At 36.9% G+C, this 21,624-nt stretch overlaps 2 protein-coding genes across 7 annotated transcripts in view; one reads left to right on the forward strand and one right to left on the reverse strand.

The window, feature by feature from the left end:
• The window catches only part of kpna5 (karyopherin alpha 5 (importin alpha 6)), a 33,749-nt gene extending 18,508 nt beyond the window's left edge, over positions 1–15,241 (reverse strand). Inside the window, exons 1-6 of one of the 2 annotated variants that reach the window (XM_062029165.1) lie at positions 15,098–15,241; positions 8,490–8,623; positions 8,315–8,416; positions 8,137–8,236; positions 3,607–3,701; positions 3,199–3,330 (exon numbers count right to left, since the gene is read on the reverse strand). In XM_062029165.1, the coding sequence (XP_061885149.1) occupies positions 3,199–3,330; positions 3,607–3,701; positions 8,137–8,236; positions 8,315–8,416; positions 8,490–8,618 (558 nt within the window). In that variant the 5' untranslated portion in view covers positions 8,619–8,623; positions 15,098–15,241. Of the gene's footprint in view, positions 1–3,198; positions 3,331–3,606; positions 3,702–8,136; positions 8,237–8,305; positions 8,417–8,489; positions 8,624–15,097 lie in introns of both variants that reach the window. The other variant, XM_062029164.1, reaches the window with a different exon arrangement.
• Positions 7,421–21,624, forward strand: part of zufsp (zinc finger containing ubiquitin peptidase 1) — a 37,763-nt gene continuing 23,559 nt past the window's right edge. Inside the window, exons 1-4 of one of the 5 annotated variants that reach the window (XM_062029162.1) lie at positions 15,238–15,255; positions 15,418–15,485; positions 18,229–18,727; positions 18,802–18,903. In XM_062029162.1, the coding sequence (XP_061885146.1) occupies positions 18,238–18,727; positions 18,802–18,903 (592 nt within the window). In that variant the 5' untranslated portion in view covers positions 15,238–15,255; positions 15,418–15,485; positions 18,229–18,237. Of the gene's footprint in view, positions 7,547–15,237; positions 15,256–15,398; positions 15,486–15,514; positions 15,881–18,228; positions 18,728–18,801; positions 18,904–21,624 lie in introns of those variants that run through there. The other 4 variants (XM_062029161.1, XM_062029163.1, XM_062029160.1 and 1 more) reach the window with 4 other exon arrangements.

Raw genomic sequence — 21,624 nt, forward strand, 5'->3', positions numbered from 1 at the left:
AAATATGACCAAATCTGCTGGGTCAAAAGTATACATACAGCAATGTTAATATTTGGTTACATGTCCCTTGGCAGGTTTCACTGTAATAAGGCGCTTTTGGTAGCCATCCACAAGCTTCTGGCAAGCTTCTGGTTTAATTTTTGACCACTTTTGACAAAATTGGTGCAGTTCAGCTAAATTTGTTCGTTTTCTGACATAGACTTGTTTCTTCAGCATTGTCCACACGTTTAAGTCAGGACTTTGGGGAGGCCATTCTAAACCCTTAATTCTAGCCTGATTTAGCCATTCCTTTACCACTTTTGACTTGTGTTTGGGGTCATTTACCACAGAACTTTCCTCCAGAAGGTCTTATCTTTATCCATGTGATGTCAGATGAAACAAAAATTTAGCTGTTTGGCCACAATACGTTAGGAGGAGAAAACGTGAGGCCTTTAATCCCAGGAATACCATGCCTACCGTCAAGCATGGTGGTGATAGTATTGTGCTTTGGGCCTGTTTTGCTGCCAATGGAACTGGTGATTTACACAGAGTAAATGGGACAATGAAAAAGGAGGATTACCCCAAATTCTTCAGGACAACCTAAAATCATCAGCCCAGAGGTTGGGTCTTGGCCGCAGTTGGGTGTTACAACAGGACAATGACCCCAAACACACGCCAAAAGTGGTAAATTAATGGCTAAATCAGGCTACAATTAAGGTTTTAGAATGGCCTCCCCAAAGTCCTGACTTAAACGTGTGGACAATGCTGAAGAAACAAGTCCATGTCAGAAAACCAACACATTTAGCTGAACTGCACCAATTTTGTCAAGAGTGGTCAAAAATTCAACCAGAAGCTTGTGGATGGCTACCAAAAGCGCCTTATTGCAGTGAAACTTGCCAAGGGACATGTAACCAAATATTAACATTGCTGTATGTATACTTTTGACCCAGCAGATTTGGTCACATTTTCAGTAGACTCATAATAAATTCATAAAAGAACCAAACTTCATGATGTTTTTTGTGACAAACGAGTATGTGCTCCAATCACTCTATCACGAAAAAATAAGAGTTGTAGAAATTATTGGAAACTGTCTAATCCAACTCTTGTCCCCACAATTCCCCCCTCTGTTTTTCTTTTTTTTCTCTTTCTATCCCCTCCTGCTCCGTGCTCCGGCCCGGCTGCACCAAATGATAATATAAATACATTTAATAAAATCAAATACAAATAAGGCAACAAGAGAAGTATCATACACTTCTCTTTTGTAAAGTCAATCTGAACAGCCTATATGGGCATCTACATCAACTATATGATTTGCCTGAGAAGCTGGACAGGACAAAAAAAAATAAAAAAATATTGGAAACTCAAGACAGCCATGACATTATGTTCTTTACAAGTGTAAGTAAACTTTTGACCAGGACTATATATAAAAATGTGTATATACACACACATTTATATATACACACGCATATATATATAATATATATATATATGTCTTAATTGGATTATCCAAAAAAAAATAGTGCTCGATACCGTGGTAGAGCGTAGTCTTGTGATTTTTTTCCCACACACACATATATATATATATATATATATATATATATATATATATATATATATATATATATATATATATATATATATATATATATATATATATATATATATATATATATATATATATATATATATATATATATATATATATATATATATATATATATATATAAATGCTGTTTAAGTTAATTTACATTTCACGGAAGGTGCTTTATGTTTATTCAGCCAAAATGGGACTATTTATTTTATTTGCATGCTTAGAATAACTGTTTAATTGCATATATGGCGGAAGGATCTGTGTGGTAAGATGGTTTTGGACACAATGTATTGTGGGTAATGGCAGTCAGGTACGGGGATTCGAGCCACAGTTTTTTGATCTTACTCTTACTTTTTCTAACTCTTTTTTACTGTAACAAACTCGCTTCATTTTGCCATTAATTTGTTCCCATGTCGTTATTGTTTTACGTTTTTGAATGATTGAGTTCACAAGTAAACGATACAAAACGAAGAGGAGCGTCTGGAGTTTTGTTTGTTGTTGCCGCAGCAAGCGGGAGCAGGAGAAAGTAGAGGAGCGTCAAACTAAGGCTTCATTAGGAATCTACATATATGTATATATATATACATATATATATATATATATATATATATATATATATACACACATGCACATTAATGTATTATGTATATATATATACACAGTACAGGCCAAAAGTTTGGACACACCTTCTCATTCAGTGCGTTTTCATGACTATTTACATTGTAGATTGTCACTGAAGGCATCAAAACTATGAATGAACACACGTGGAGTTATGTTACTTAACAAAAAAAGGTGAAATAACTGAAAACATGTTTTATATTCTAGTTTCATCAAAATAGCCACCCTTTGCTCTGATTACTTTTTCTTGACATTCTCTCGATGAGCTTCAAGAGGTAGTCACCTGAAATGGTTGTCACTTCACAGGTGTGCTTGAAGCTCATTGAGAGAATGCCAATAGTGTGCTAAGCAGTAATCAGAGCAAAGGGTGGCTATTTTGAAGAAACTAGAATATAAAACATTATTTCACCTTTTTTTGTTAAGTACACATGTGTTCATTCATAGTTGGGATGCTTTCAGTGACAATCTACAATGTAAATAGTCATGAAAATAAAGAAAACGCATTGAATGAGGAGATGGTGTGTCCTGGCCTGTACTGTATGTATACATAATACATGTATATGTACATATGTGTGTATATGTATGTTTGGATGTGTGTTTATATATGTATACATGTGTCTATATATACATGCATACACACACTTGTATGTATACATACAAACATGTATATACACACATACAAAATATTTGTGTGTATGTATATATGTATATATATATATATATATGTATATATATATATATATATATATATATATATATATATATATATATATATATATATATATATATATATATATATATATATATATATATATATATATATATATATATATATATATATATATATATATACATATATAATTTTAATCCAATATTATTATTATTATTTTTACAATGTACACTTTAATGTCAGCACTAAGGACGGAATCACTTACTCCAAACATGACTGCATATGAATAGCAATTGCTTTGATTATCAGTCATGCTTGCATTAGACTGCAAAGTTTTCACCTGTTCCTGGACGTCCTCATACTCAGAGTTCAGCAGCTGGATGAAAATGGGCACAGCTCCGGTTTCAATCACAACTTTGGTGTGCAGGAAGGTCCCAGAGGCAATGTTGGTTAAAGCCCAGGCTGCCTCAAACTGAAACAAATGACAGCTCAATTCAGCAACTGTGCTCTGTCTCATGATCAAGTGGGGCTGCTTCATCCAGATACAACTTACTGGTTTTTGCACTACAATGGTAGACCTCATACTTATAACATTTTCCAGCGCAACCCTTTACTTTGTAATGACCCCAACAAATAAGGCTCTCAAGTGTAGAAATGTTGTGTTGAAGCAGTGGCATGCACAATTATTGATGTAACAAACATTGAGGTATTGTGAGAAGTACATTGTGTGACCGAGCAAACTCTTTACCTGCAATGTGCAGTTTTCACTCCTCTTCAGGAACTCAACAAACTGATTGACAACGCCGGCCGTGGCAATAACCTCGTCTATGGGAGGGTTCGGTTCTGAAAACAAAAATACATTTGCTAAACATAGAAAATACTACACAAAATTCAAAAGGTTGACAGTAAAAAGTCACATAATAAACACTAACAAGCTGCAGTTTAGGGTTGTCACTTTTGCGGAATTTCAGTAGTCATCACTGATGAATTTCCACGATTCTCGATAATAAAATAAAAATGAATGAACAAACGCACTTTTAAATTCACGACCTAATCGGTCAAGTGTTAGGATCACTGTGCGTCAACGTGTTTTTGCACAGAATTTAAATTGCAGTATGAGCTGCCAAGACATAACGATACATTGTAATAACAGCAGTGGCCTAGAGCCCCTAGCATATCAAAACAATACTGTGCTTATAATATACTCATTGATAGCAACAATTTTAACTATATTACATATAAAAAGAACAGCAGTGGCGTGGAGCCTTCAAGTACGTTATATAAAAAAATATTGTTTCTAAAGGGTAATTGCACTTTTTTTGGAAGTTTGCCTATCGTTCACAATCATTATGAGACAAAAAGGTTTTGTTTTTTTACACACATATACATATATATATATATATATATATATATATATATATATATATATATATATATATATATATATATATATATATATATATATATATATATATATATATATAAATATATATATATATATATATATATATATATATATATATATATATATATATATATATATAAATATATATATATATATATATATATATATATATATATATATATATATATATATATATATATACACATATATATATATATCTTTATATATATATAAAGATGTATATATATATATATATATATAGATATATATATAAAGATATATATATATATATATGGGATCTGATGTCGTTGTGGCTTGTGCAGCCCTTTGAGACACTCGTGATTTAGAGCTACAGTATGTAAGTAAACATTGATTGATTTATATATATACATATATATATATATGCTATTGTATAAACTTTTTTCCATTGCATATTACCTTTTTGCTCTATTTTATAAAGTTTGCTGGGTTCTTTTATTTGATTTTGACAATGTGCCACAGCTGCATTCTGCAAATGCCCCCTCGCGGTAGTAAGGCACTCCCTGGACTTGTGGGGGCCGCGCTAAAGCTCTCACTCGTGCGACAGACTACACCTTTAGTGACCGCTTGTACCTATGTACTGTACCTAACAAAGGCATAACGCTAGACAGCTAGGGTGCATTAGAATCAGGTTGAGCTACGGCTAACCGGAATCGCCAAATCTGCATTTGTGGTGGGCCAACAGAGAAAAACTAAAAACAAAGCAAACACTGGCTCATTTGTTTTGGACAACATGTGTTCTTCTTTGGCTGCTGTAGGAAAATATACATTAAAAGGCCAAATTGTTACAATGCAAGTATATTTAATGCTGTCAAACCATTAATCAAATTAATCATACTTTTAAGTTTGGATTAATCCCAGTTAATTGCTTGCATAATTCAAATTAACATTTTCAAAGAATACCCAAATATTTACAATTTTATTGTTGGAAATTTCCAGGGTTTTACGTGGAAACAAATTGAAATAATACACTGTATGAACGGATAAACTGTACCGGTACATGTAAAGTCTACTATTTACGCACTATTCGCTAGTGATGCCCCAAAAATGTGGCAAAGACGCACACAAATGTCAAGAGAGTCGGCGGTAAGACCGAGGTGCCGCCCGCGTGGCCGCTTCACCCACACCGTGGTTCCAGTGGCGAGGGCAGTGGGGCGGCAGCTTTTCCAACCAGAGCCCACGCACACCTCCTCGCTGAGCACACCAGCCCAACCGACCCAGCCTTCAGAGCCAATCCTTCGGATCCGACTTGCCGATTTCTCTTACCCACCTTGTTCTAACACACTAGACCAGACCTGGGCAAATTAAGGCCAGGGGGCCGTAAGCTTTTCAATCTGGCCTGCCGGACATTCCCAAATAATTTTTTTGGATCTTTGGGATCGAAGCTGTAGCTGCCATTATGATGTGCAGTGATGTTTTCTAATGACCGGAAGTCTTCAACTATACTAAGTATTTCAATGGTTGGAATCTGCATGAGATACTAGTTACTATGGTAATCTAATTAGTTACTATGGTAAACTAATTAGTTACTATGGTCATGTAAGTCACAGCAGCTCAGACGAGGCACTAAGCAGTGTGGGTGGGGAGCGTTTCCACAGAGTGTTTCCAGAGCCTGAAATGTGGGTGTCAGGGACAGACGCGGAAGGAGATTTTTACAACAAAGTCCTAAAGCTTAGTGATAAAACAGATATATCAGATTGTAGGTGGGGGTTTTTTCATATTTTACTGTGTTCGTTGCATTTTTGTTGTGTTTCACTTGCTTGTAAATTATGTCGATGGAGAGGGGGTGTGACTTTCATATGTTGTCAATATTCAGTGTTTTATCCTTCATAGTTAATACCATAAATCCCACATTATTGTCATGGACTTTCTGGGTGTCTCATTCAGTAGAAACTTTTAAATTGAATTCCATTTTTTAAGGCGGTCTGTTTTTAGCATTCAATCAGACATTATTGTGAGGGTTTGTATTAGTGTTTCTAAAAATAGATATACCGGCCCCCAGACACATTTATTTCTCTAAATTTGGCCCCCCGAGTCAAAATAATTGCCTAGGCCTGCACGCCGTTCACCAACAAGACCTGCAAGGGATTAGAGACTGCAGTGGCGATTGCATTAACACTACAAGGGTTCAGCTTCCCCTGAAATATATATAAAAAAAGTGGTGAAATATGTACTTTTGTGTTAACATTTCATTGACTAAATATGCGCTAGAATGCGTTCAACTTTTGTTCAGAATCAGGCGACAGCTGACGTGACTTTCTTAGAGTAGGTTGTTACATTGTTGGCCAACTAGACACTCATTGGATAAATGCTCTGCTTTGTCCCGCCCACGGAAGTAGAGCGTCTCTGGACATGAATGAGAAGTGGGCGTGGCCTAGGCTGGCGAAGACACCTGGCTTCTACGTGATGACAAGATGATCTGTCAGAGGCTGAATCCTTTTTTGATTGACAGGAAAATATAAAACACTGCCAAAGCATTTTTGAATTTTCATTCAGTTGTTCCTGTTGAGATGGAGAATTTTACAATAGTTTAAGTGACTTTCTTTGTAAAATCTAGCATCTTTATATCATTACCTGTTCTTGGAGACTGCACTCGTGTTTAGACTATCGCTGAATACTAACTTCTCCTACTTGAAAGACCAGAACTCGCCACTGGTACACGGCCTGTGTACGTTGTACACTAATAATTATAAGAAGAGAGCAAAAACGATATAAGAAAAACTATGTTAATACCAGTTACTAATAACACAGATTGCTCTTCAAATGTATGTAAAAATTTTTAGCCATTTTTTATAGAAAATATATGCATCATTGACCATTATGCAAATTATTAGATGACATCCTATTGACCACAACCCAATATCCACGCCCCCCGCCAAAAGTATATTGGCAAGCTTGGGAAACATAATTATATACATAATAAAGTGTTTCTGACTCTGATAAATGTAAAATACCTATATGTACGCTCTGAGCTTGGGATGAATCCTATTTTACTAGCCAGTATATATTTATTAAATCAAACTAAATGTTGAGTTAAAAACTCAGAAGTGTCAGTAATCATGGTCACCATCAATGCAAACTACAATTCCCAGAATGCCAAGGTAAAATGGCCACCAAATTACTAATTGAAGGCACCTGAAAAGGAAGGTTCAGTTACTCATGCACCAAACAACCTCCATGGAAAGAACAGCAGCAAGCAGCCACAGCCGCAAGATCCACTCAAGTTTCTCCAAACACACCAATGGTCGGTGAATATGCTTTTTCATTTAATGATCGAAATGCTTTGTTTGTTAAGCTTAACTTATACCTGCAAGCTTGTTAATTAGCTTACTGAACTCTCTTCATTTGTTTGTTTGAACTGCTGTGTTCAAATTGTACCACTGCATTACTGCATTTACCTTTTCAGCTGATTTCATACTGTTTGACCAGTTAAAAGCAAATTGTTTAAAGCACATGTAAAAGTTTAAAGCTTAAGCAAAAATGTCAAATGTTTAAAGTTAAAAAGTACAAAATATTAATGCAAAGTTTAAAGGATAAAGTCATGTTTTGCTAAAAGTTAAAACATTATATAGAAAGTTTAAAACATTATTCAGAAGTTTAAAAGCATTTGTAAAAAGTTGTTTGAAAATACCTGTGTAATCACATTGTTGAACATCTTTGTTTATTCGGTTTAAAGGTTTACAACCTACTGATGATTTTGAAGATCAACTAAAAATAAACCAACAATTCTTCAAGTTGGAAAAAATAAAAGTTGATCAATTGGAAATCGTGAGTTGTCAAGTGGGTCCTTTTTGGAGTAAAAGAGTGGAACTTAACACTAAATGAAGCACAAACCTTTTGAAAGCAGTTTTCTGAATTTTTGTGTGGCAATTAACTGATGGTCTGGGTCTTCAGAGAAGATCATCTGAATCATATCCGGTGTTATGAGTCCATCCTGCCAAGTCAACATGGGACAAGTAGTCAGTAGCGCAGGCGAGGACAGCGATGTGACGATGCGTATTACCTGACTTACGCTGGCAACGGGTACAGTCGAGCTGATGTCTGGATCCTGGATCGGACATTCTGACATTGTCTCGTCCACTGAATGTGCACTGACATTCCTCCTCTTAAAAAGCTGTGGGTCGACAGGATGCCATGAAACATATAGCGTGTGCATCTCCATTACTGCTGTAAAGACGACAAGCTACCTGCTCTTCCCGTTTCTGTTTGCGCAACTGGATTCCTTCTTCCTCCCTCCTTCGGCGCATCTCTTGAGGATTCAGTGCTTTGTTCTTGTAGCTCTTCATCCTGTAGTTGTCTTTACCCGGGCTTGCCATGGTGGCTGAAGCCAGGAAGCAGCAATTGTAAATCACGCAAAAATATCATAATCCAAAATCATTTTTCTAATTGTTTGACATGAGATGGAATCATTTAACAACAACTGCAATCAGACTACATCATTAGGGTCTCTTGCAGATCACAAAACATTCCCCTGATGTTCTTTATTAGGTGCTACAAGTACAAGAAACTACAAAACACACATTAGGGAGCGACCGATTACCGGCGCCAATATGTGGCATTTTGACGTAAATCTTTTTTTTTTTCCCCACATGTGTACATACATACATACTGTACATTCGTTTCCATTAATTTTTACAACTCTTATTTTTTTGTAATAGTCATTGGAGCACATACTTGTTGGTCACAAAAAACATTCATGAAGTTTGGTTCTTTTATGATTTATTATGAGTCTACTGAAAATGTGACAATAACTGCTGGGTCAAAAGTATACATAGAGAAATGTTAATATTTGGTTACATGTCCCTTGGCAAGTTTCACTGCAATAAGGCGCTTTTGGTAGCCATCCACAAGATTCTGGCAAGCTTCTGGTTGAATTGTTGACCACTCCTCTCGACAAAATTTGGTGCAGTTCAGCTAAAGGTGTTGGTTTTCTGACATTTACTTGTTTCTTCAGCATTGTCCACATGTTCTCAACAGGGTTTAAGTCAGGACTTTGGGAAGGCCATTATAAAATTCTAGCCTGATTTAGCCATTCCTTTACCACTATTGACATGTGTTTGGGGTTATTGTCCTGTTGGAACACCCAACTACGCCCAAGACCCAACCTCCGGGCTGATGATTTTAGGTTGTCCCTAACTTATAAAGACATCAAATCGTATTCTGGTCCCACAACAGAGCACAGGCTCCCGCATGCTCCCGCTCCTCCATCGCTGTGTCTGTTTCACTTCCGGTGCATTTCTACAGAATCTCCTCTCTGGTCAACAAAAGCACCATGAAGATTCTAGCGGGAACTCTCATTCAACCCTTTTTCGATTACGCATGCACCTCCTGGTACCACAGCACCTCCAAAACCCTCAAATCTAGACTCCAAACATCCCACAACAAGCTAGTCAGGTTACTTCTAGACCTCCACCCCAGATCACACCTCACTCCTACCCACTTCTCCAAAGTGGGCTGGCTCAGGGTGGAGGACAGAGTAAAACAACTTGCACTGAGTCTAGTCTATAAAATTCTCTACACCTCCCTGATACTGAAGTACATGTCAAACTACTTCCATAACGTAAATGACCGCCATAGCTACAACACCAGGGGGAGCTCCACAAACCACGTTAAACCCAGATTCCGATCTAACAAAGGTCTTAACTCATTCTCCTATGCCACATCAATATGGAATGCACTCCCAACAGGTGTGAAAGAATGAGCATCTCTATCCTGCTTCATAACCTCACTAAAAGAACACCTCCAGGTAGGGCTGGGCGATATGGCCTTTTTTTAATATCACGATATTTTAAGGCCATATCACGATACACTCGATATTTTGCCTTAGCCTTGAATGAACACTTGATGCATATAATCACAGCAGTATGATGATTCTGTGTCTACATTAAAACATTCTTCTTCATACTGTATTAATATATGCTACTTTAAAACTTTAATGCAGAGAAGGAAATCACAACTAAAAAAATCACTATTTTTTTAATACGGTGTTGATCTGGAAATGTTTGCCTCGGCATTTTGATGGTGTGGGCATGTGGCACCGAACGGAGATGTTGACATGCGGAGTAAGCACTCTTCATTCTCTAGCAGGTGACTTTTCAAATGATCCTACAAATTAGCAGTAATGCTACTTTTTATAGCAACGCTTTTGCCCCACACTTGACAAATTACGGATGTCTGTTTGACATATTCCCACTTGAAGCCAAACCACCGCCAGGCGATGGACCCCCTGCTTTTTTTTGGTGGAATTAATTATCCCTTCATTTGTTACCAGATTCACACCTCTCTCGTATTACCACGCACGGCTGCGCTAGCATCACAGCTAACGTTACCCTTGCTGCTACCTCTTTGCTGCGCGAGGGCGTATACGTATGTGACGTATGACGTGACAGTATGTGACGTGTGTAAGAAGGTGCGCTTGTCTGTCTGTGAGAAAAAGACACAGGAAAGAGCGAGGAGAGCCTGTAGTGTAATGCCAGCAGCTAAAAGCAACTGCGTGAGAACGTATACTCCAGGGGTCACCAACCTTTTTGAAACCAAGGGCTACTTCTTGGATACTGATTAATGCGAAGGGCTACCAGTTAGATACACACTTAAATAAATTGCCAGAAGTAGCCAATTTGCTCAATTTACCTTTAACTCTGTTATTATTAATAATTAATGATATTTATCTTTGTGGAAACACTGATCATATTAATGATTTCTCACAATAAATATATATAGAAACAGATAAATATCAATATGCAACACTTTATTTTTATATTTTCTCTAAGTGCACATTTTTCAAATTGAACATTTTCAAATGATCACTTCTAAGACAGTCTTGTGAAATCACAATATCCCATTTTAACTAGTTAGCCACTAACATTTTTTAACAAATCATGAATTACTTTGCACCATGTTTGTACAAATAATAACTCAGGTAAAATACAAAAGTAAACTCTCAAATTTTTAAATCATGTCACACTTTGAACTGGACACCAAATCTGTTATCTGTTTCTTTGTCAGTTAATGGGAAGCCTGGCAATGCATGCTGTTAACTAGTGTGTTGTACTCTGGTGTGTAACTTGACACTGCAACTCTGAGTGAGTCTTGCAGATGTGCATCAGTGAGGCGTGTTCTGTGTTTGTTCTTGATGAAGTTCATGTCAGAAAAGGCTGATTCACAAAGATAAGATTTTTCCTCATTGTTTGCGGAACCTTCTTAATCTTTTGGACATATTTTCACAGCAATCTGGTCTTAAGCTTAATTATGATCAATGTAAAATGTTAAGGATCGGAAATCTAAAGGGAACGTCCTTTCGAATGGAATGCAAAGTGCCTGTTTTGTGGACAGATGGACCAGTTAACATACTTGGTGTTGTTGTCCCAGAAAATCTGGAAGATCTAGGCTCAGTAAATTATGATAATCGACTAAGAAAGCTGGACAAAATTATGCAATTATGGAAAGGGAAATCCCTAACCTTGTATGGTAAAATGTCTATTGCCAACTCGTTAATTATTCCTCAATTTATTTATTTGTTTTTGTCATTACCAGCTCCATCACAAAACTTTTTTAAGATTTATGAGCGGAGAGTTTTCGATTTTGTCTGGAACGGCAAACCAGAAAAGATTAAAAGAGAGGTTTTGTACAAAGAGTATGAATATGGGGGCCTGAAACTTCTCAACCTTGAAGCTATGTGTCTGTCTTTAAAAGCATCAATTATTCCAAAGATGTATTTAAACATTGAGTGGTACACAAATGTCCTGTTGGACAAAAAACATGTACTGTATCAAAAGAAATTGTATCCTTTTTTACAAGTGATCCCCTCCCAGAGAGTCTGCTGGGAAACATGGCGGGGTTCATAAAGGAAACAATCCACTCATAGTGGTGTTTTCAATTTTATGTGCCAGAAAAAAGAGACGATATTTTGCAGCAGTTAATATGGATGAACTCTAATATTGTAATAGATGGAAAGCCTTTCTTTTGGAAAAATATGTTTGAAAGAGGAATCATTTTTGTCAATGATATTATCAATGAGAATGGTAAAATTATGAAGTATGATGAATTTAGAGCTATGTATGGTGATGCTTGCTCAAGCTTTTCATTTGATCAACTAACTGGAGTAATTGGGAAAAGATGGAAACAAATAATTAATTATGGAACTACTAAATTATTAGTTTGTAAACCTCTAATAAGAAATTCTAGTTGGCAAAAAGGAACTAAAATAAATAGAAAAATATATAATTTTTATTTAATAAAGAAATCTTTGAAGGCTGCCTCATACAACACAAATGGAAAATGGGAGGACTTTTTTGACTGCCCGTTGCCATGGGATGCCATATTCAAACTAATCTATAAAACCACTATCGATGTGCAAAATCGTTATTTTCAAATTAAAATTATTTATAACTTCTTACCCACAAGGAAAATGTTAAAATTATGGAATATGACAGAGTCAGATGATTGCCGATTTTGTTGTCAGGAGCCTGAATCCACCCTGCATTTGTTTTGGTATTGTCATATTGTGTCTGTTTTGGGTGGAAGTTGAAAAAATGTGTTTAAGGATTGGTTTGTTTATGAAGCTTAATGTGGTTTCTGTTATTTTAGGAGAGTTCATTGACAATCATGATTTAGTCAATTTAATTATAGTACTCTGTAAAATGTTTATTTTTAAGGCCAAAAACAGATATTCACTTAGTATTACTTTCTTTAAAACATTTATTCAGTATTTTCTAATTTTAGAAAGTTACATGGTTAAACGATAATGATGCCAAAAAACATTAAAAAAAAGATGAGAAGTCCTCAAAGGCTTATTTTGAAAGTATAATTATGTTTATAGATTATATGATACCTGTTGTTGTGTTCCCTAATTTGAGTGACCTGGACATAATGTGGACTGTACATAAATGCTTATTTTGAAAATGTAATTTTGTTTATAAATTATATGCAATCTGTTGTGTTCCCTAATTTTTTTCTGTGTACATGAATGAAGGTGTGTGTTGCTGAGTCCGACTTGGACATTATCTGGACTGGGCCTGGTTTAAAAAACCCTTTAAACAAATCTAATTTCATTGACAACCTTGTCTGTTGAAGATAAGGCCCTTTTTTTAAAAATAAAATAAATAAATAAAAAACATTTTCTTGGATAAAAAAGAAAGTAAAACAATATAAAAATAATTACATAAAAAATAGTAATTAATGAAAATGCTAGTGGACCAGCAGCCTATACAATCATGTGTGCTTCAGGGACTGTGTCCCTTGCAGATGTGTTGTCTATGTTGTGGGAACCAGAATATTGGTAGCAGAAAGAAATAACCCCTTTTGTGGGTGTGGATGAGTGTGCATGGGGGAGGTTGTTTGGGTTGATGCACTGATTGAAAGTGTATCTTGTGTTTTTTCTATGTAGATTTAATTTTAAAAATATATATATATACATATATATATATTTTATTTTTATTTTTTTGGAACAGGCCCGCGGGCCACTCATCTGGTCCTTACGGGCGACCTGGTGCCCGCGGGCACCGCGTTGGTGACCCCTGGTATACTCGAATATCACAATATAGTCATTTTCTATATCAATATATCGCCCAGCCCTACCTCCGGCAACTACAATCCTAGACTAACACCTTCCCCCCCACCACATCCCACCTCCCCGATTTGTAAATAATCAAATGTATATACTTGTTCTCACTATGTTCACTGCTCGCTGTACATATCCTACGAAGCCAGACCTACACTGTTACAATGTCCATTTCTCAGATGATATAATTGTTGATGACTGAAGTTCTGATATCAACCAAACCTAACCCCCCTGCCCCAATGTATATACTGTATATAATTCAATGTATATACTCTGATGATTAACTTGTGTGATGACTGTATTATGCTGATAGTATTGATTAACGTGGACCCCGACTTAAAAAGTTGAAAAACGTATTCGGGTGTTACCATTTAGTGGTCAATTGTACGGAATATGTACTGTACTGTGCAATCGACTAATAAAAGTTTCAATCAATCAAAAACCATCGCTGTGTCTGTTTTACTTCTGGTTCACTGAGATAGGAAAAAAACTTTTTGCGAGATCTCGCAAAAAGTACTGCGAGATGTCGCAAAAAGTATTGCGAGATGTCGCAAAAAGTATTGCGAGATGTCGCAAAAAGTATTGCGAGATGTCTCAAAAAGTATTGCGAGATGTCGCAAAAAGTATTGCGAGATCTCGCAAAAAGTATTGCGAGATCTCGCAAAAAGTATTGCGAGATCTCGCAAAAAGTATTGCGAGATCTCGCAAAAAGTATTGCGAGATCTCGCAAAAAGTATTGCGAGATCTCGCAAAAAGTATTGCGAGATCTCGCAAAAAGTATTGCGAGATCTCGCAAAACATCCTTGTCCCTTCAGGGGCTCCGTAGAGCAACAATCTCAAAATGTTAAATAAAACTTCAACATTTTGGGGGTGACTAAGCAAAGACCTCCAGCAGCGCCATTAACTGACATCGTGAACATGCGCATTCCTCGTACTTAACACAATTAGTTGTTATGCAGCGTTAGCATTTTAGCAATAAATGTTAACGCATTTGATGTCTTTGCACAACAACCATGGGTGCTACATCTTGCAGTCAAATTAGCGTTTAAGATTGTACGTATCAGATTGTATATGATACCCCTGATATGTTTCTATCAAACACAGGGCTAGCTAGCCATGCAGATACACTATGTTGGTTTGAAGTGGTACGCGTTCAGAATGCACCTTCAATAGCGATAACAACATTCACACGGAAATACAGGCAGTGCTTTTTTACGCACTTATTACGTAATGTACCTTCAAAAGTTGGGGCTTTTCCAAAAGAACAAGCCTGGCAGAGCTAACTCTTCTGTGGTGGAAATGGCGTCCTGACACTTTCCCAGAAAACACCTCGCGTCAACACAACATACGTCATTTCCGCCAGCTGTCGACTCGTTTCCGGCTTCCTGAAAACCGTAAATAGCCATCCTCCTTACTTAATTTCCAAACAAGATGCATGAAAATATACGTTTTTACGCAGATATGTTGTATTAATAAAAATATATTTAGAGAACATTTTGATTATTTCTTGATCTTCTATCATGCACTGCATTTTGTGTTTTATTATGAAAATCCAGAGCGGAAGTTCCCGACACACTAGACGTATTGATTTGACTACGAAACCGCGGTGATTGTTTCTACTACGGTAAGACCGCCTGCGTTTAATTGGAGTTACCGGAATGTCGTTTAAAAGTGAAACACAACTATGTACGTCGCTCTGTGTCTTTGCGTCGAGCGCCGTGTGACTTAGTGATTTGAACCACGTCGTGGCGCGTTATGGCGCTTATAACGTTGCACAGCAGGAGGGCTAATACTCATTGAGGGAGGCTTGGCCAAAACTAGTGTTTGTTAAAGTTCCTCACCTTCACGGAACATCCCTCAGTGTTGTTCGTTACTTGAGAGGCGCAAACCTCTTGCAAATAATTTAATTTTTTTTTTTTTAGCAAATTCAAGTGATTAAATTGGCGTATGGTTATTTGGTTGAAAGATAATGAATCAATAGTACGCTGGTTTCAAGTGCTGCTTCAACACTTCAGAAATGTAGGTGTCCTATTTATATTCATATTTTTATTACAACATAATATGTATCCTGTCGATGTTATACGTTTTTAATTTATTTCTCCTTTTCATTCATGATTTACTTTAATGTTATGTTGATTGATGGATTTGAATAAATCAATGAACTGAACTAAACTATGTAATATATGGACAGTAATATCTCTGTGTTCCTTAGTAATGTGCTCCAAAAAGTCTGAAAATGACCAATTGTACGAAAAAAGGTAAAAGTATAATACCGCTAAGCTTACCCAGCAGGCACAAGACATTGAAACAATGCTGAAAACTTTTTGAATTAGGTCCTGACGTTCAGCAACTTAAACCTGATGTTGAAACAACATGCTTCTTGACGACGTTTAATCAATGTCAGGTTGTGATGTTGATTTGACCATTGAAATTTGGTCATTTCCCAACCGATATTGTACAACACAAATATACATTGTTGAAACAACAACCTTCTTGACTACGTTTAATCAATGTCAGGTTGTGATGTTGATTTGACCATTGAAATTTGGTCATTTCCCAACCAATATTCTACAACACAAATGCAACACTGAAACAACATGCTTCTTGACAACGTTTATTCAATGTCAGGTTGTGACGTTGATTTGACTATTGAAATTTGGTCACTTCCCAACCAACAACGGGAATCCAACGTTGGACCTCAACGTTGTCTCAAATTTACAAATACAACTATTTTGCACTTTGAAAGGACATGTGCGTATAATCAGCGTTGTTTCAAATGTCGTGTGCCTGCTGGGTACTAAGTAGCGTCGATTATCCAGATTTCTACATATGAAAATTTCTTTGGATATGTCTTTTTTAATCTAGCAAAATGGCCTGTAGAAAGTTTTTACCTTAACTATGGATGTGCGATTTTCTCTCAAATAGCGATTGCGATTTTTATTTTAGACTGTCAAGCAACATATTTTTGTCTCAAGGTGCCGCACATTAGAACAGTATGCAATAATTTACTTTCAAAAGTATTTGTCTTTTTGCAAACCGACTCAGAGCTTTTGTCTACATCATGCTCTTAAACTGAAGGAATAACCGATTAAAAAAAACTGCAGTGTTTATAATGTAATCATAAAATATAATTATAAAGCAAGTAACCATTTTAACCATTTATATTTTTACAACGGGACATTTGGCTTTGTCATATTTATTCCTCCTCATTTTGTTACTTTGTCTCACTAGCGGGTTGCTAGGCTCTCTGTGTGTGCTTCCTGTGTGTGTAAAGTTAGCGGTGCTGTGCTACGCTTACCGAGACAAAAATTGTGGATGAGTTTAAAAAAAGGGCTGACTGTGTTTAGTTAATTCTTATTTTTTAAAGATTTGTTTATTGATTTTTGGCCACATTTAATTGACATGAACTGTCTAGCAAACATCAAATGCTGTTTTTATCCTCACAAGTAAAGGAAATTAAAAAAATAATAATAATGACAACATAATAAATAAAGTAAGAAACCACAGACAGATGTTGTCAGGTTCAAACACTGATGACATCTATAAACAGACAAGAAGCAAGGAATTAAACAGAGACAGGATTCAATTTGGCTCAATGAGGAGAAACGCGTAGACCTGTACCCTTTTACAGTGTCGTCCCACGCTCTGACGAAAGGTTGCACGCCTCCTCTTTTATTTGGACTTTCCCTGATTACATGGCAACAGCTGTTTCTAAAGGAAGGGGGGTCGTAAACAGCCGTCGCCTTTGGTTACAAAACAGTTCAAAGAAAAGGTGCCTGAAGGGGGCTCAGGTCCTGCTTCCTCTCCGCTTTGTAGATCTCGGGTCAAGGCAAAATCTTCCTGTGGATTACAATAGATCAAAGAAACCGACATTTTCATGTCGCTTCCCATCCTACACCGTGGAGTTTTACAAACCTTTTGATTGGTAAGATCAAGGACAGCTTTTGTCTGCTCGCCGGGAACTCATGGCAACACAAAGTTTTGTGATAACTTAGATACAATTATTCTGACAGATGTCAACATTAAACCACAGACAGCTGCATTCCTGAATGACCTTAGAAAGAGACCTAGCAACCCCCAAAAAGGCTCATCAACCACCCACATTTTAATTGTAATTCAATCATGGTTAATTTGGAGATTTTGGTCAGTTAATTCTACTGTAAAATAACAACGCTCAGGTGCTGAGAGCGAAGACAGAGGGAGACCTCTTTCTCCATGTTTGACGCAAGGCTAAACAATTCTGATTGGCCAACATGTCTGTCACTCAAATGCCGTTGACGTCGCAGAAAAAAAAACCCTATGGCACTAATTAAAACCGGGATGTCGATTGACGGTGCAGCCCTAAGGTGTAATGTGTTTTTCCACAGGCTGTGGTCATGCTGACATGTGAGATTTGCAGCGAGGAAATCATGTTGGAGGAAGACATGAAAACACATCTTCTCCTAAGCCACCTGGAAAATGACGTCCACTGCCCGCTGTGTTCTTTGTCCGGGGTGTCTTGCGACGAACTGGCCTTCCACATAAGCATCGCCCACCCGGAGAGCTGTTCCCAGCCCCAGAGTTCACCTCACACCTCATCCGGCGCTTCATGCACAACCATCACCAGCTTCACCGACGGCGAAGAGCCCCAGGCTGCGAGCGGGTGTAGCACAGAGCGAGACGCTGCACCCTTTGGATCTCATAGTGTTTCATTCCCACCCCAGGAGTGTAATCATGCTATTTCCATGCCAATTGAAGTTGTTTTAACATCGGAGGTGAATCCAGCCACGTCGTCAACCCCTGAAAGTCCACACCCAGAGCAGGACGTCACCGGCGTTCCGAAACAAAAAGCTGCCAAACAGAAGCCACTCTCTTCCCCCAAAAATGGTCATTTTCCATTCCTGTTATGAAACTGAACGACTTGGTAAACTTGGTATTAAGGTACAGTTCCTCTTTTGCAGAGCGGTTCTCTTGCCCCATGTGTGCGCTGGTCTTCAGCAGCAGCCTCATCCTGCAGGAGCACGTTGAGCTACATCTGCAGGATCACCACCCTGCTCGACAAGGTATGTTGCAACATTTGGTGCTTTTGTTAGAATCATGCTTGTGTTGTTGTGAACGTCATCATGGATGTAAGATCAGTGTACCAACAGCAGTCGCAACTTGAGAGACTCTTGTTTGATGAACACGGTCGGTGCATCCGGTACATGCATTCCTAATAAGACTTTTTTGGGGTTTGGGTTCTTAGGCTTATCACTGTACTAGGGATGTAACGGTAAATGGTATAATGATAAGGCGCGGTAACATTTCAGTAAGTAATACAGTTTATATTTTTAATTACCCAAAAAACTTCATTTATTAATGCATTCTAGGCAACACTGCTTACTTCCTGGAAGCAGACAAAGAGCAGCACCGGCGCATGCACACTAAAGTCGTTTGGCTTGAAACATGGCGGAAAGCAACTGCACAGACTTTGCTCCGTAGACTTCCTCTCAGAGTAAACGAAGCCGAGCGCTTCATTTAACTTCATTCCCCCTCGCTTCATTTCCTTGTAGTCTCAGTGTGCGTTCAAGACCGCACTGCTGCTATTAGATGACTACAGGTGTGGACGATATTAGAGACAAACGCATTTGTCCCACGCTAAAAGTATACTTTGGAGGAGATGTTGCTTTCATTTTCTTAACACAGCGTCCTGCTGTGACTGAGAGTTAATAAAGTGAGGAAACATGCAGCAGGTGATGTATCGGGAACGTTGCCACAACTTGTTTATAAAGTCTTTAGTTTGTTTACTGGGATGCTCACTTGTTCTTTACTTAGCTGCTAACTTTTTCAGTGTTCCAAAAACATCAATACTAGCTATAAAGGTTTGTCATCTCTTCGAATTAAACGCAGGCTGTGAAGATTGTGTATTAGATGTGAGAGGTATCAATCCTGTTTATTTTTGGTTGACCAAACTGTTGCGCTAACACATGGTGTTGTTAAAGAACAAAGTTGTTTATTAGACTTTATCTTCATTAGCCAAACTGCTCTGTGTTTTATATTGAGATCAAAAAGTAAACACAATGTTTTTACATGTTGTGGGTTTTGTTAAAGAACAAAGTTGTTTATTAGACTTTATCTTCATTAGCCAAACTGCTCTGTGTTTTATATTGAGATCAAAAAGTAAACACAATGTTTTTACATGTTGTGGGTTTTGTTCATTTCTCAAAGTTATTACCTTAAAAACCATTCATGTGGCATAGCATTTTGTTAATGTTTTATTGTGTATAGTTAATTGTTATACGACATATTTCATCTCAAACTCTTAATGGATATGTCCCGATAGAGCATGTACATAACTTTAAAAAATGCCTTTCTATTCATTCATTTATTTTCATTTATTGCAGGCAATGACATAAAAAAGTACAAAGTTGACAACACATAATAATATAAATGAATATAGTGCAAAAGGTAATGTATAGTATGTAATGCATGATTGTCCAGTTTTGCCTGAAAGGGAGTGGGAAGAAGATAATTTATTTAATCCCAATAATGGTAAGGAAACATTGAGCACATGTTAACACTGAGACATCAGCAGGTCAAATTGAAGACCCTCATCTCTATATTTGAACCAGACCCCATGTTTGTATAATAGTTTAAATCGATTAATAGTTTGGCATTGCTTGTGTTGTAAGTCCAGTTTGTTCCATAGTTTTACTCCGCATACAGACACACAAAAACGTTTACGAGTGGTTTGAGCTCTCGGCAATAAGAAATATCCAAAGCCTCTCAAGTTATGAGCCTGCACTAGTCTTATAAAAAAACGTTGTAGATTAGGCTGCAATAATTTGTTAAATGCTTTATATAAGATTATTAATGTATTATATTTAACAAGGTCATCAAATTTGAGCAACTTTGATTGCATAAACAGATTATGAGTATGTTCTAAATAACCAACGTTGTGAATGATCCGCACTGCTCTTTTCTGTTATATGATCAGAGAATAAATTGTGTTGTGGTAAGTATTCCCCCATACTTCAACACAGTATGTAAGGTATGGGAGTACCAAGGTGCGGTATAGAGCACGGAGTGCATTTTCATTGAGGTATAGTTTTGCTTTGTTTATAATTGAGAGGCTTTTGGAGATTTTTGTTTTAATGTGTCTGACATGAGGGTTTCCATGATAGTTTACTATCAATTATTACTCCCAAACATGTATTGTCATTTACGATTTCATTTTGGGTACCATCAATACTTATTTTCTGTTCAGAGGTTATGTTGCGATTTCCAAACATCACTATCTTAGTTTTATTTATAGTCAAAGATAATTTATTTGTGTCCATCCATTTTTTTACTGTTTAGTTCTGTGTTTACTGTATTTATGAGCTCATTATAGTCATCACTACTGTAGAATATATTTGTGTCGTCTGCAAATAGTATAAATTTCAGTACTTTGGATGTATTAAACATATCATTAATATATACATTAAACAGTTTAGGCCCCAACACGTACCCTTGGGGGACACCACAAGCAATGCCAAGAGTATCAGATAAAAACTGACCCATTTTAACAAACTGTACCCTCCCTGTTAAATAACTTTTTAACCAGTCACCAGCCAGCCCCCTAATTCCATATCTTCCCATTTTATCTAGTAGAATTGAATGATTAATGATATCAAAGGCTTTCTTTAGATCAATAAAAATACCAACTGCATATCTTTTATGCTCCAGCGCATTAGTAATTTCTTCAATGGCTTCAGTTATCGCCATTGAGGTTGTTCGTTTGGACCTAAAGCCATACTGACCGT

Source organism: Entelurus aequoreus, linkage group LG20 (assembly GCF_033978785.1).
Source record: "Entelurus aequoreus isolate RoL-2023_Sb linkage group LG20, RoL_Eaeq_v1.1, whole genome shotgun sequence".
Lineage (NCBI taxonomy): Eukaryota > Metazoa > Chordata > Actinopteri > Syngnathiformes > Syngnathidae > Entelurus > Entelurus aequoreus.